Source organism: Rousettus aegyptiacus, unplaced genomic scaffold, assembly GCF_014176215.1.
Source record: "Rousettus aegyptiacus isolate mRouAeg1 unplaced genomic scaffold, mRouAeg1.p scaffold_m13_p_1, whole genome shotgun sequence".
Lineage (NCBI taxonomy): Eukaryota > Metazoa > Chordata > Mammalia > Chiroptera > Pteropodidae > Rousettus > Rousettus aegyptiacus.
Window position 1 is genome coordinate 75397863 of NW_023416284.1, and position 16576 is coordinate 75414438.

At 39.6% G+C, this 16576-nt stretch overlaps 1 protein-coding gene across 11 annotated transcripts in view; it reads right to left on the bottom strand.

The window, feature by feature from the left end:
- Window positions 1–16576, bottom strand: part of PHACTR1 (phosphatase and actin regulator 1) — a 537206-nt gene that overhangs the window by 227722 nt on the left and 292908 nt on the right. The window contains exon 1 of one of the 11 annotated variants that reach the window (XM_016123256.2): window positions 10216–14592. The exons of the other annotated variants lie outside the window; for them this stretch is intronic. Coding sequence (XP_015978742.2) covers window positions 10216–10465 — 250 coding nt within the window. The 5' untranslated portion in view covers window positions 10466–14592. Of the gene's footprint in view, window positions 1–10215; window positions 14593–16576 lie in introns of those variants that run through there. 11 annotated transcript variants of the gene reach the window in all.

Sequence of the window (16576 nt, forward strand, 5' to 3'; positions counted from 1 at the left end):
GTTGCATCAAAAGAAGCTGGTGCTTCATTGTCAATTGCTATTGTACTTGAAATAATGGGAAGAACTGAGGTAAGGGGGCAAGGCCAGCAGAATGGTACAGCTCTAAACAAGAAAATTAAAGAACAGGAACCTTTATTCCCCCAAGAGCCACTGCTGGGGTTACGGCTTGTTCAGAAGATAATTATTTGATTTTATAATTACTTTGTGGGTTGCAAAATAATTACTATGGAGGCAAAACTCTGTGTGCCAAAATAGCAGAGGCGATTGTTCTAAAGTTCACACAGAAAAAATAACAGAGTCAAGATGGTTAGCTCTTTGGTGGAGATTATAAATCCAGTCCCTTTGTCATATGTGTCAGCCTGAAGCCCACATAAATGTCAAGGTGGGGGTGGGGATAGCAAAGATACTCCACCCAATTCAGACAGGTTGTATCTTGTAAGTTGATATTCATTTAAAATCTGTCCTTCTGAGTATACTAAGTCATCAAGTAGACTTTTATGTTTTTATCATTTTATTTTACTATTTTTTAAATTAAAAATTTGGGGGTGACATTGGTTAATAAAATTATATAGGTTTCTTGAGAGCGCAGAAATAAACTCACGCATATATGGGAAAATAATTTTCGACAAAGGAGCCAAAAACTACAATGGAGAAAAGAAAACCTTTCTGATAGATGGTGCTGGAAAAATTTGAAAGCCACATCCAAAAGAATGAAACTAGACTGCTATCTGTCACTATACATCAAAATTAACTAAAAATAGATCAAAGACTTAAATATAAGACCGGAAACAATAAATTGTATAGAAGAAAGCATAGGTACTAAACTCATGGACCTTGCTCTTAGAGAAGATTTTATAAATTTGACCTGAAAGGCAAGGAAAGTAAAAGCAAACCTAAATGAATAGGACTCTATCAAATTAACAAGCTCCTGCACAGCAAAAGAAACTGTCAACAAAACAAAGCGGCAACCAACCGAATGGAAGATATTTGCAAACACACCTCTGATAAGGGACTAATATCCAAGTATCCTTTTAAAAAGACAAAATGCAATTCAGGTGAATGACACAGACAGGTAGATAGGTCCCTTTCAATCATAAGATGAGACAGGGGGTGCTAAGATAGTTAGGAGCATTTTCTTCTAATTAGAAGAACTTTGTTGTAGGGCAGGGTCAGCAAACATTTTTGATAAGAGCCAGAGAATAGTTCATAAAGTTTTACATAAATATTTTAGTTTTTGAGGGTCTTTGTTACAATTCCTCAGCTTATATATCTGATAAGGGATTAATATCCAAAATATGCAAAGAACTCATACAACTCAATAGCAAAAACCAAACAACTGATTTAAAAATGTTCAGAAGAACTGAATAGCTATTTCTCCAAAGAAGACATCTAGATGGCTCATAAGTACATGAAAAGGTGCTCAACATCAGTAATCGTCAGGCAAATGCAAATCAAAACCACAACGAGGTATCTCACACACTAGTTAGAATAACTATTATCAAAAAGATAAGAAATAATGAGGATGTGGGCAAAAGGGAACACATGTGCACTGCTGGTAGGAATGTAAATTGGAAAATAGTGTGGAGATTCCTCAAAAAATTAAAAATAAAAATTACCATATGATGCTATAATCCCTCTTCTGGGTATATATCCAAAGGAAATGAAAACAGGATATTAAAGAGATACTTGTACTCCTCTCTGTTTATTGCAGCATTATCCACAATAGCCAAGACATGGAAACAACCTAGGTGTCCATAAATGGAGGAATGGATAAAGAAGATCACACACACACACACACACACACACACACACACACACACACACAAATATTATTCAGCCATAAGAAGGAAGGAAATTCTGCCATTTGTGACAACATGGATGGGCCCTGCCTGAGGGCATTATACTAAGTGAAATAAGCCAGACCAAAACAAACAAACAAAAAACACTGCATCGTATCACTTATACATGGAATCTTAAAAGAAAAAATCAAACTTATTGAAACAGAGTAGAAAAGTGGTTGTCGAGGGGGGTGGGAGAGGTTAGTAAAAGTGTACAAACTTTCAGCTATAAGATGAATAGGGTCTAAGAACCTAATGTAAAACATCATGACTGTAGTTGATGTTGTATGATTGAAATTTGCTAAGATAATAGAACTTAAATGTTCTCTCACACACACAAAAAAGGTAAATATTAGAAGTGATGGATCTGTTAATTAACTAGATGAGGGAATTCCCTTCACAATGATAGGTAGATCAAATCATCACACCGCATACTCTTTAGATCTTACAATCTATTATTTTGTCAATTATGTCTCGACAAAACTGAAATCGAAAAGCAAAAACAATAAATAAATAGAAAGTAAAAATTTTAAGCTGCTTGAAAAAAAACCCCAAAGAATCTTGTATCCCCTCATAGATTCGTCATGGAGCAAGTCCCAGTTCCTTAGCATAGTATCTAAGGCCCTTCAAGATCAACCTCTACTCATTTCTCCAGGCTCCATTTTCATCATTCCCAAGCCTGTATGTTCTACCCCAGTCATATCAAACTGTTGTCCTTGTAGTCACTTTAATAAATAGATATATATTTATTAAACAGATCAATAGTTAATAAATTAATGTGTATATTCACATTTGAACCCATTTTTAAGTGTCTAATAGCTGTGCACTGTTCTAGGCACTGAAATCATAGCAGTGAAGTGGAGAGACAAGAGAGACCCTTGCCTTGCGTAGGTTAGATTTGATGCCCTCCTCGGGGCCTGCTAACCTTTCTCTGCACATGCTCTTGGTCTTCCAGCTCTTTTCCTCAGGCATCTTTGACAACCCGGTCCTATTCTCCCATCACAGTTTAGCAGATGCAACATCCTCCCACATGGCTGCCCTGGCCTTCTCTCGCAAGGACACCTGTGTGTCCCCAGCATCTTGAGCCTTCTATACAGTAGTCCCTCCTTTTCCATGGGAAATACATTCCAAGACTACCAAACCCTATATATACTATCTTTTTCCTAGACATACGTACCTATAAATTAGGCACAGAAAGAGATTAACAAAAATAATAAAGTAGAGCATGATTATAATATACTGTAATAAAAGCTATGTGAATGTGATCTGTGTCTGTCTGTCTGTCTCTTTCTCTCTCTCTCTGATAACGGATCTAATAACCAAGACAGCTACTAAGTAACGAACAGAAGGGGAGCATACACAGCGTGGATACGCTGGACAAAGGGATGACTCACATCTCAGGGGGATGGAGAAGGAGGGAATGAGATTTCATCATGCTACTCAGAATGGCATGCAATTTAAAACTTATGAATTGTTTATTTCTGAATTTTTCATTTAATATTTTTGGACTGTGGCTGATCATGTGTAATTGAAACCACAGATAAGGAAGGACTACCTCACTAGATTGCAAGTTTCTCAAAGGACAGGAACTCATCCTTCATCTCTCTATTTCCACACCAAGTTCACTATAGCATCGATGCTTGTTATGTGAATAAATGAATGACCATGTTCTATCCTTTCTCAGACCTTGGACATAGAAATGGTACCAATGTAAAAGCAACCATCACATTATTTCTTTCATGTGGTCTACTGCTAACATTCTGGTTAAGTGTTCCTGAGGCAGAAAACCTCTACTATCCATTTCTTCTTTTCCAACCCAACCACTGAATTCTTTTTTAGCTCCTGGTTCTCTTACCCAGAGCTTTGTAAGTTTTGTCTCGTTGGCCTTTTCTTTTCTTCCTTATCAAGCTTCAGGTTGAAAGGAAGTGCTTTCCTTCTGTCACTCACTTTCTGGCCTTCAACAGGTTCCCCTTCATCTCATTGCTTTCACCACAAATGTCTACTTGGCATTGATCTTGGAGCCATCAAAGGCAAGTCCTAATTGACTTATCACGTCCCTTCCTTTCAGATACATCTCACAACTTTAAACTCTTGCTGGAGTCCACAAAGTTCTTACCATTCATATTAATTAGCAAACTGTAGAAATGAATGTTTGGGGCTTGCAAACAAGTATTGATCTCTCCCCTCCCAATAATGTTTTTTAAATATATATTACGTGTGTGCGTGTGTGTGTGTGTGTGTGTGTGTGTGTGTGTGTTCTATTAATCCTTTTAATGTCCTTTAGACAGATAGGTATATTTTAAGCTATAGATTTTATAAATATTTTTGACATTTCTTCTCTTAAACTGAGTGAATATTTACAGATGTTGTCTGTAAAATATCAGAAAAGATATTAGAACAGAAGGAGAAATTATTAATAAAATTACGTAGGATTTCAAAGTTAATGAGGCAAACTCACTCTGAATTGCTGGTGCTTGAAAGTGTTGCTGGACTTTTGTATAGGTTTGTAACAGAATAGAAGAATCCTGGTCTTTTGACACTTACAGATCAAGGTCTTAAAACATTATTTTTTGGGCTGTGGCATTGAAGCCCTTTCTCTTGCCCGGTGCCTGACTAGGTACTGCCAGCAACACCATCGCAAAAACCCACTCAAGTCTGCTTCAACACGGTACTGGAGTGGAGGGATGAGGGTGATGAATCTATAGGAATTCATTACCCTATTCTGTCTACTTTTGTATATGTGCACAATTTTCAATAATATATATGTATATACATATGTATATATATGTGTGTGTATATATACACATATGTGTGTGTGTGTATATATATATATTATTTTTTATATATAAATTGATCACTCCACCTCTGCTTTAAAACTCCTGTGCTACCTTCAGTGCTCACTGAATGAAATCTGAACTTTAATATATTGTCCCAGTATTTTCCTGACCTCTGTCTTGCCCAAGATGGGATCAAACATTCTCTCTACTCTTTGTCTCTAAAACAACACCTTTCTTTCTAAAACACTTAAAACGTCTGTATATGTATTCGTCCAATTGTCTATCTCCCTGTACTACAGTATAAGGTCTTTGAGAGCAAAGCCCATACTAGCTTATTGATTTTTGTATTCCTAGTACTTAACATGGCATATAAAAAATACTTCACAAATATATTGCTGGAAAAAAGGATAAATTATATAGGTTTCCAGACTAAGTCATGTCATTTTCTTCCATGTTTCACAAATTCTACCTGCTGAACTTCTCCCCTTTCCCAAACAAGCCATGCTTTTACAGTTCAAATTGTCCGTGTATGTTTTTTTCCTTACTGAAATGTCCTTCCCTCTTTATCTGGGAAAACTCTTTTATCAGGTCCTAATCCAAATATCACCTTCTCTGGAAAGCCCTCCTGCCTTACTCACACCATTAACAGTTCAATAGTTTAGCAGTTTACTTTCCTGCTACTCTAACTAAAATTCAAATTCTTCAAAGGCAATGACTGATTATCTGTACCTCTTACTATCTACCCTTAAGTTTTAAGAGGACTCTGCATATATAAGCTGCCAATTTTACAAACAAAAGTAAGGGACTCAATCAATGATTCAGTTCTTTGAGTACACAGTGATTTAATAGAACTGTGCACAACCTCCTTAGAATCTCCCTGCTGTGTACACCCCTTCCTAACATCACGCTAAGCCCTTTTTCACTTCTCTTCTCTGAGCAAGAGCTTTTCTTTTCAGGATTCTACAGAATTTCTATACCCTGCCCAAGTTCAAGCTTTGAGTGGGTTCTCCTGATTTTAAAAAAGCAGTTTCCTGCCTCCATCTTTGCTTCTGGCCAAGTCCTCCATACCCATCCATTTGACACTGAGTCATACCCTTCAGGCCTCTGTCAATAAAAGTCTCCATTAACTGCTTCCTTCAGCTATATACCTTTGCTCTTCCTCCCCAAGAAACAATTGGATCTCACCTTATCTATTTTTTTGACTACTCAACTGACCAAAAAACGCTTAGTCGTCGTAAGTGTTGATATATGAGTCCTTTTACCTAGAATATACTAGTCATGACTGTTAAAATTTTAAAACAACAAAAAATACATTTGACACATGCAAAGTTGATGGGGCTCTTCCCCAGGTTCACTTTTAGTTGCCTTACTAAAAATATATATTTTAACTGTTAAATACAGAGTAGAATTGGGTGCTTTCACCTTGAATCCAATCCAAGAAAGTTTAACTACAGAAGGGACCAAGCAGGGAGGAAAATCCTAAGACAAAATTGATCTTGGCGATAACAATACAAATAATAGAAATCACAGCTAATATTTCTCCAGCACTTCTTCTTCCCAGGCTAAGTGCTTTGTACCAATGATTTCATTTAATCCTCACAACTCCATGCAGTACATAATGCACTGGTGTCCTAAAGTCACTCAGGTAGCAAGTGGACAAGCCACTATTTGAAAACAGGCAGTGAGGCTCCAGGATCCAGCTCTGGGCCGCTACTAGAAAGTGCTTCCTTGATCAAGGGACAGCTTCTGTAGCAGCCATGACACCAAATGGTAGTTGGATCTTGGAGGATTGCTCGCCTAATCTTTATGCACCTCAATTTTCTTATCTGCAAAATGAGAGATTTGACCCACAGAAATGCATAAGGCATTCTCTTCTAAAAGACTGTTGTGCTGATAAACTGCACAGTTAGAGTAACAGAGAAGTATTATGACTAATTGTTCTTTCAAATGTTGGAATTCATTAGAAAACATATTAAATATTTCTAATCCCTAAAATGAAATTTGGAAATATATTTAGTGGGTCAATAGATTAGTAAATTTGTATATGAATATTTGAAGAACAGAAATCATATTTAGTTAAAGACATTGAAATATTGATGAATCACATGTAAAACAGCACTGAGTAGCAGCTGCGATCAATGTCTTGTTTCTAAATTTATTTATCATTTGATCACTTTTTAAGTATGCCAGTATAAGACTTCAATACATTTCTAAAAACTGTTTTAAAACTGTTAAAATTTTATTTCTATTAAAAGTACATCTTAATATGTAATTATTAATGATGCTATAATTCCTATGTTAATTTGTCACCATTAATAGACTCAAAGGCTTTTAAATGGCAATAGAAAATATGTATGCGATTATTTCAGAAATATCTTAACTTCTAGAATAGATTTCTCCCTTAAGTTGACTTTTATCTATTTGTAAATTAAATCATATCCTCCTATTGATGTCCGGTATGTTTAGTGATGATTTACCCATGTATCTTGTAGCTATACAATGTATGTAACTTCTAATCTACTTAGGTAAAAATTTCTCCCCTTCTGCTCCTACCAATGTTAGTCTCTCAATCTGTAGGTAAGGCAGATTTAAAAAATTAAATGTACTAGGAAATTCTACAATTCATTTTAACTCCATGTTCTAATAAATCTAGGTTATCAATACTGTACATGTATAGAACACACGTGCACATACACACAATTTTCTATATTCAGAGTAGGCACCATTTTAAAAAAAATCAACTTGATGGCATGATAGAATGCACTTTGGTTTTGAAGACAGATAAGTTCTACCCTGTCCTGCTCTGTGGCTTTTAGCACTGAACTATCGTATAAGCTTGTTTCCTCATTTGAAAATGGCTTCAGTATTGAACCAAAACAGTAAAGATAAAGGAAACACAAACTGATGGTGAACTATATTCTAAGATTTTTTTAAAATAGAAAATTACTTGAAGTAAGGTCAGCAAAGCATCTCTAATACTAGTCAATATCAGGATTTTTTTTTTTTTTAAACACTCAAGTAAAAAGGCAATTGCTAAAATGTAATTTCACTTCTTATATCTGCCCTAACAGTCAGGAATATTTTTTCTTTTAAAGTTTATTCTATATCAGCTAAATACTTTTACTTATAGGTTGTTTTTAAACTGAAAGTTACTACTGTATGCTTTAAATGTGTTTAAAATAATTGCCACTTTATATACAAAGATATTACGAATGAGAGGAACTTTGTTCATTTTACCTATGTAAAATTTCAAGTGAGGGCTTTTCTGCTGAACCAAGAATTTTCACCAGTTGCCATTTGATGGCCTCCTCGGTGCCAAATGAAGAGCCAAACACATTTATGGTGCTGGACACAATGCAGGTATTCCCCACCACAAAAGCAAGCAAACAAACAAACAAACAAAACATGCTTTTCTATGATGTCCTACCAAACCCGTTTGCATTACTACACTCTTTGTTACATTTCTTTTAAAATAGTAGGCTCTCCTGACATACAGAAAAGATGACTTAAATTGAAAACAGCTTCTAGAAAACTTACCTAACAGAGCATCCACTCATGACAAACTATCAGACGAGGTCAGTCCTAGCAGGAAGCGAAATCTATTTGAACTTCCTTTCCTTTTACAGTGGGCACTGCTGCTTTGGGCTCTGATACAAAAGCAGAAGGGTTAAACTGACCTCATTCTATTTTAGTGACTAAACGAATATACTATACATTAGGAAGGCAGGATTCACAGTGTGGGATTAGGCAAAAAAATGAGGAACCACAACGTGAGACCTCCCCTATAAGAACCCTTTGAAATTAAATACTTTAGTCATATCAGATGACTAAACATATCTGAACATATCTGAACATATCTGAACATCCATAGGTATGGTATATTCTGGAGTATTAGAGTTATACAAATGACGCATGTTTCAAGCAGAAATATGTGCTGTAGGCTAAAATATATGGCTACCTCCACTGACAGCGTACACCAATATGTTTACCAGTGATCATGTTCATAATTAAATATGTAAGCACATGTCCAAGAGTGTAGACATAGACCTTTATTGTAGCAACATCCAGAGATTCTAATTTAAATAAACTCCTAAGGTTGTGGAAGCAGCCCATTTGGGAAACAATTCAGTCAACAGAGTGATTCATTTAATAAATATTTTAGCATGTATCTCATGCTCTGTTACATTACACAGTGAATGTCTAGCTTTGGACCATTCCATTAATCCATTTATATTCCATAGGTGTCATTAGCTTATACCATAACCAAAGGACAAAACACATGTCAGTAAGTGTGTGGTTCTCATAAACAGATATCCTTCCCTAAACCTAACAGAAGCCGCGTTCATGTGTTTCATGTAAGCCTGCCTTCCTCCAGTAAGGCCACGATTTTTTTTTTTTTTAGATGGCTAGTACTATCCTACACAGCCTCTCAAGCAATTTAATCAAAAGAAAAAGAAAAAGAAAAAGAAAGAAAGAAAAGTACAATTATACTAACAGGACGCTAATTTTGAAAAGACATTAGCCGAGCAACAGCCACTTCATTACTCTGCACTTCAGAGGCCAACAATGAACGCGAGGGATCCTAAGTATTATTTGTTCTTCCAAAGGAAACAAGCGAACCCGCCTGGCTAATGGAAAAATCTGCCTGCCCTAGCAGGTGCGAGCGTCATGCGAGGCGATGAGCTGCAGGCTGGCCAGTAGATAATACCTTCTCTGCAAAATCTGCTGCCTAAAACTTTTCCGCAACCTTCCGTGGCTCTCCTGAGTCTTCTCGGTGAACTGCTTCGGAACCGCCCAGAGGCTCCTACGAAATGCACCGCCACACAGGCGCGTCCACATCTGCAGAGTCTTCTGCCCGGTCCGCGCGGAACTGTCCTTCTTTCTTGGCTCCTTCTGCCCAGAGTCTCTGGCGGTGCAGCACCCTTTCACCTCCCCATTTCAGATCGGGTTTGGGAGTTCTTAGGCTTGGACATCCACGGAAGCTGCTGCATGTCCCCTTCCCCATCTCCCACATTTTGACCTTTAGGCATCATTCCAAGAGTGGCCAGCCGCGGTACTCCGAAAATCGCAGCTAGGTTATATTCCAAACAGCCATCATTCAACAACTCTACAAGTCCCCAGGACGCTGGGCTCTGTAGCCAAGGCCAAACCATCTCTCCAAAGTGAACCCATCCGAACGAAGCGCATATCTGTAACGCAGCCCAGCAGAGGCTATATCTTATAACGCAAGCATGGGAGAAGAGCTAAGAAGCCCAGAAACCTAAGAAAGCAGGCGCAATAATCTTTTTAAAGCTAATAATGTTGCCCGTGACAAAGATCAGAAAACCCACCTTCCCAAGAGAAAATGTCAGAGTTTCCCCTTTAACTGTTTCAAACCTCTCATTTTGGGGTATATGGTATAAGCACGATGCAGTCGGGGTTTGGCTCTGGGCGGCACTCTGCAAAGTGCCGGGCGGGCGAGTGTCACGCTTGGGTAAAGCGCTGACATTCCCGCAGTTCTCCAGGCAGCAGACGCCCGCGGTGCCCGCAAACTGGGGACCAGTAGAGCCACCTCCCCGCCTCTCTCTCTGACCGCCTCCCCGACGGGCCCCGGCACTCACCGTCCCGGGCGTCCTCCCCCCGACTGCAGTTGCTGCAAATGTGTTTGATCTCCTTGCCCAGTTGACAATGGATCACAAAGGACACGTTGTTGTTGTTGGGGGCGGGTTCCTTCAGGGGCTTCATCCTCAGCAAATAAAAAGCTTTCTTTTTGGGTCTCTGGGCGCTCGCGCCTGGCACCGCGCCTTCCCTGCAGCGCGGCGAGCGGAGCGCAAACCTCCTCGGCTCCGCGGCGCGCGTAGGCTCCGCCATCCGGCCCCCGGACGCCCCCGGCCGGGCGCTGCTCCGGCCCCCGAGCGCTGCTACTCGCGCCCCGTCGCCTGGCCAGCATGCCCCCGCCCCGCCCCGCACTCGCGTCTCTACAGCAACGCGACCAAGACAGGGCGGGTCAGAGCAAGGCGTGGAAGGGTCCTGACCTCGCCGACCTCGCTGCCCAAGCTAGCACATATCCCGTGGCTGAAGGAGGGTCTCCTGAAGGCATTCCGCGGTCCTACCTGAGCTAGCCCACTCCCACCTCTCTAGCGGTCTCACGTGCACATCCTCCCCTGACAGCCCCACCCCTCCGTAAATCTCAGCACCAGCAATTGGAGCCTGCAGGTTTTGCAGCTACCTTCACTCTCTGTGGAGCTCCAGGGCAGAACGCCAGCCTCCCCTCCCCCTTATTTCCAGCCTCACGCTGCCTTGTGAAAGCAGGACGTACCACACCGAAGGCAGCTGCGCTGGGGGCCCTCGGGGTGCAAACGCCTCTCTTGGGCCAAAACAAATGACAATTCTCTGGTAGGTCCAACCCACAGCCCTTGACTTTCAGTGGCGCCTACAATGTGCTACAACATAATTGATATTTTCATCCTCAGTAGAAATTCTCCAACCTGAAGAGGGCCTATGGCCACTGTCGCTGAAACTTTGAGTAAAAAGGAACAGAAATGACTGTTTTTATCAACACTTAGAAACAACAGCTTGCAACTTTGGGATCCCAGCTCATTTGGCTGAAGATTCATTATCCAGCTGTTTTAGCACAGTGAATAAGGCTTAGCAAGGAATTGACATTCGTGGTTCAATAGTAATAACAGGTACAAGTTATTGAGACTTTTTTGTTCTGCATTTTTTTAAAAAAACATACATACACACATGCACACGTACACACACTATGTCTATACCATGATCCTGAATCAGATATTGTGAATCCCACATCACCTTTTAGACACTAAGGTTTAGAAAAGCCTCATATCACAATCGCCATGGGTACTTGTTTAAAGAAAGACACTTTGGGGCCCTCTAGCCCTGAAATTCTGGATTAGTAGGTCAGTGTAGGGTCTAGCAACCCATATCTTTAACAAGCTCTCCAGTGATTTTGATGCAAAGCATAAGGAAGGAAACAGTTGTTTGCAGCCAGACATGTCTGACTAAGTCTCTGCCTTCCCATCACACCCGCTCCCTGGGATCAACAACTCCTGCCCTGCTTCTGCCTACTGAAATAGTGTCAGTTAAAGGATGTACTATCACTGCTAGATTTTTCAGAAACTTCCTCAAAGTTAATTTCATAACACCCTGTGACAGACACTTCCACAAAAGGCAGGTCACTGCTAGTCTTTCCTCCAACAGGGCAATTTCTACATGTACTGCTCACTTCACAGGTTAAAGGGTCAACAGTCCACCAAGGATATTATAATATGCTTTTGATCATTTCGATTCTACCAGTCCATCATTTATACTCATCTGCAAAACATTCTGCCCAAATCAGCACATGTAGAATTTCATTTGTGTTTTGTAGTTAGGAATGTCAGTTTTCCAGGTGCCATAGTCTGCTCTAGAAGGATATTTCAGGGACTGAAGTGGAATTCAAGTGTTGAAATTGTGCTCTTTTTAATTAGATCACAAGCAAGTCTCTCCTGGTGTCGGCCAAGGCCTTCCGGGACACCTCCCATCTTGCCAGGACTGCCAGCCAAATCAGCCACAGGTTAATCTCACTGTATCTTCTCATGTCAGATTCACGTCAGTAGGTCAGTCCCTGGCTAATTATAAGCCTTATCTTAAACAAAGCAAAAGACCCATTTGTTATGCTGATGGAATGTATGAGGGAATTTTTTGTACTATATTATAGACAAACATTTATTATTCTCCTTTTCTAATCCTCAGGACTTTCCCCAAAACCGTGTCACCTCTTAACTTCCCACTGAAAAGAAAAAAATTGCATCTTTTCTTAAATGAATTTTTAAAATTGCATGCCTCATCTACTTTACTCTTTGCCCTCCAGGTCAGAATATTGGACTTGCATAAACCCCATATGGTCTTATTAAAATAACCGAGCCTGCGGCAACCTCTTATTCACTCACTGAATACTTAACCAGACCTAAGGTGTCTGAGTGTCTCTATCTTAATTTGTCAAGAGGCGTTGTAGCATAGAGAACACTGATATGACCACCAGCATAGGCTCAAATAATAAAAGTGATGCCCCATAATTGTGGGGGCTCTTTAGTCTTGTTAGGTCTATAAAAAGATTAAGGTGTACCTTCAGAGAGCTTTATTAGGTCATCCATCTTCCTCCACTGTCTTCCTTGAGTTCGCAGCTTCTAACTGTGCTGTCCAATATAATATTTCCTAGCCACATGCGCTTAATGGCTACTGTATTAGACAGGGCAAATGGTAAAACATTTCAAGCATTGCTGAAAAGTCCATTTGACAATGCTACTCTTGGAAGACATATGAATTTTAGAGTCGCCGGCTGAATTCTGAAGCTGAGAAGCCTTATCTCCTATGGTTACAACGGCAGGTGGGTGGGGGAGGGGATCTGGATAGAATGAATATACTTTAATGCTAGCAGCGGTTTGAAAGATGATGGCTGCGACTGGTGGCTTCCAGCATTTTCTTTCCTCTGACTCTCAACAAGCAGCAGGGCAGATATGCACACATATCTGACATTTTTTTTTTTTGACACTGTGCCCTAAACACTACCTCAGTGAAGCCTTCTTCTGCTATCCATTACTATAATGTCCTTATAATTCTCAATGCCAAGAGATGTCTCATACAGAGTCTGTCTCATCACATAAGATAAACTATATTTAATTATGACCCCAGTATTACAGCTCAGCTCTGTTGCTGCAGTAGTCAATCATCTCCCTGCATTGATAGTGGAAGGAATCGATTATTCTAGAAATTGACTATTCTAGAAAAACAAATATTGTGGGACTCTTTTTTCAATTTTAAAAGGAAGTAGAGAAATACTTTCTTTCAAGGAAGAATGTCCAGAACATTCTATCACTTACGACACAGGGCCTGTGTGGCTTTCGTGGGATTTTTCCCCAGATGGTCTAAATGGGAGAGAGTTCCCTGGAAACACTCTCAGTGTCACCTAGCTGCACAGCAATTTCATTTTCACCCCCTCCCCTTTAGAACATACTTAACCTGCAGGGCCCTAAGATCTTGCTACTCAAAATGTGATCCCACAGACCAGAAGATCCTGGTTTCATGGGAGTTTAGGAGAAATACAGTATCTAAAGCTCTACTCCAGAATTTGCATTTTAACAAGACCTCCAGGTGACCTGGAGTCACATTAAGGTTTGAGAAGTATCCCCTAGCAATCAGAACAACCATAAAATTAAGTGCCTACTAGTGGAATGAACATTTTGGTTCTGAAGTAAATAACAGATAGAATCGCTGATCTCACGGAGCTTAAAATAAAATTTAATAGGAGAGAGGATGCACTCAATGAAAGGACATACAAGAATAACTAAACACACCCAGCTGAAAACAGACATGTAAATTTGCAACTAGGAGCAGCCGTGGAGAAGTATGCATTTAATATTTGAATGGGAGCCATGTGTAAAGGGAGTTCTCAGTGACTAATGTGGAAGAGATGGAGTTGATGAAGAACGAGTTCACTGGGAAAGTTGACTTGAAGCAGGTAGTGGGGAGGGGTGGTTATGGTGGCTGTGTGGGCAGGATGCACGCTCTTAGGCTAGAAGGAGTTCAGGGAAGGGTGGTCAAAGATGGTCATTAGGCTGGCAGGACTATTACACTCAGTAAGGCAATGACTGAAAGGTGAGTTTTCCAGAAGACACCACTGCAATGATGATGGGAGGACAACTGCAGGCTTTGAAATTCTCCAAGTCTGAACGTGAGAAACGGCATGCGATTAATTTGGAACTGAGATTAGGTTCTGCTTTCTGCTTGTCTATGTCCTACCCTACTTCAAATGTTCAACAGTTGTTAAGGGTAGAAATTTGGAAATGCTCATACAGTGCTTTAACTCTCACAAAAAAGATAGTAGACATACAAACTATTAATGTCAATACAAGGGAAAGCAGTAGAACCACTAAAAGAGGTACACTTAAATAAATATCATCACACTTATTTGAAGTAAGAAAAGATTAAAAGATTTTTTTTTCTTCCTTAATATATATATTTTTTTAATTTAAACTCAAGTTATCCATTAAGTTTCCTTCCTGCTTCTGTCTGTCTCCTTCCTTATTCCTACCCTCTTTGTGGTTGAATGGTGCCCCCTCCCACCCTACCCCATGTCAAATCTCTTAAACACGTGAATATGACTTTACTTAAGAAAAAGTTCTCTGCAAATGTAATTAAGTTAAGAATGTTCTGATGAGGAGAGCACCCTGGACTCTCTGGATGGGCCCTAAATCCAATGATAAGTGTCCTTATAAAAGACACGCAAAAGAGAGACAGAGAGGAGAAGACAGGAGAGGAGAAGGCAATGCGAAGATGGAGGCAGAGGCTGGAGCGATGCAGGGACAGGAATGCCAACGGTCACCAGAAACTGGAAGGAGGCAAGGAATGGAATCTCCCCAAGAGCCTCTGGAGGGATCTCGGCCCTGCCAACACCTTGAATTTGGACTTCTTTCTTCCAGAACACCAAGAGGACAAATATTTGTTGTTCTAAGTCACTAACTTTGTGGTAATTTGTTACTACAGCCTTAGAAAATGAACATACTCCCTAAATCATAACTATATGTTATATTTCTAGTATAAGATTAACGTCTAATATTTTTCTAAGTTTGATCTAAATGTGTAATATGTTAAAACCAGAACTGCAAGCTAATCTACAAAGCACAATTTTAAGAACAGGGTTATAAATTACTTCCAAATGTTTCACAAACACAGAACTGTGCCACACTGTTGCTACATGTGTGTGTGCAGTTTCGTTTTTTTTTTTAATTTGTTGGAGTGACACTGGTTAATAAAATTATATAGGTTTTCAAGTGTAAAGTTCAATAATACATCATCTGTATAATGCATTGTGTGTTCACCTCCCAAAGTAAAATCTTCCTTCGCCACATGTTCCCTTTACCCTTATCTATCTCCCCTCTCCCCGCTTTCCCTCTGGTAACCACTAAACTGTTGTCTGTAGCTATAAGATTTTTTTTTGTTTGTCTTGTTCATTTGTTGCTTTCAGTTTTATGTCCCACACATGAGTGAAATTATGGTTTTCAACTTTTTCTGTCTGACTTATTTCATTTAGCATGATCGTCTCAAGATCCATCCATGTTGTTGCAAATGGCAGTATTTTATTTCTTCTTATGGCTAAGTAATATTCCACTGTGTGTATGTACCACAACTTATTTATCCAATTATCTATCAAAGGACACTCCGGTTGTTTCTATGTCTTAGCTACCATGAATAATGCTGCAATGAACATCAGAATGTATATGTCTTTATGGTTAAACATTTTCAAGTTTGGGGAGTAGATACCCAGAAGTCAGATTGCTGGATTGTATAGTAATTCTATTCTCAATTTTTTGAGGGACCTCCTGCTTTCCATAGTGGCTGTACAAATTTATCTTCCCACCAGCAGAGGTTCCCCCACAACCTCTCAAACACTTGTTACTATTCGTCCTGTTGAAAATAGCCATTCTATAGTGTAAGGTGGTGGTATCTCGCTGTGGTTTTGCATTAGTGTGTGTGCTGTTTTTGTTTTGTTTTTGTAGATGCTGGGATGGAAGTATGGAATGGAATGGGAGCAGGCTGTCATTGAGATGGAGATACAGCATTCAGACTTTTTTTTTTTAATATTTAGTATAATGCATTTATATTCTGAGCAAGGAGACATGAGCAGAGCTTGCTATAGGAGGCCAGTGAAAATTCTTCAGGCAATTCGGTAATGTATATAAGTATAGCTCATATTTGGTCCCTGCACACTGGTACAGCTATATAGATGGTTTGTGGCTGGCATCTGTTCTAATAGGTTGTGTATCCATTCTGACTCTCGCAAGTCTACTTATTACATATTTTGAATGTCACTCCTGCAGATGAAGTTTAGAAAGCAGCGCCACAATTGGTAAGCTTTTATTCTCCTAAAAGAAGGGCTTTCTACCACAGTGTTTTTCTTCAAACTGTGTTTGGAGCCTATAG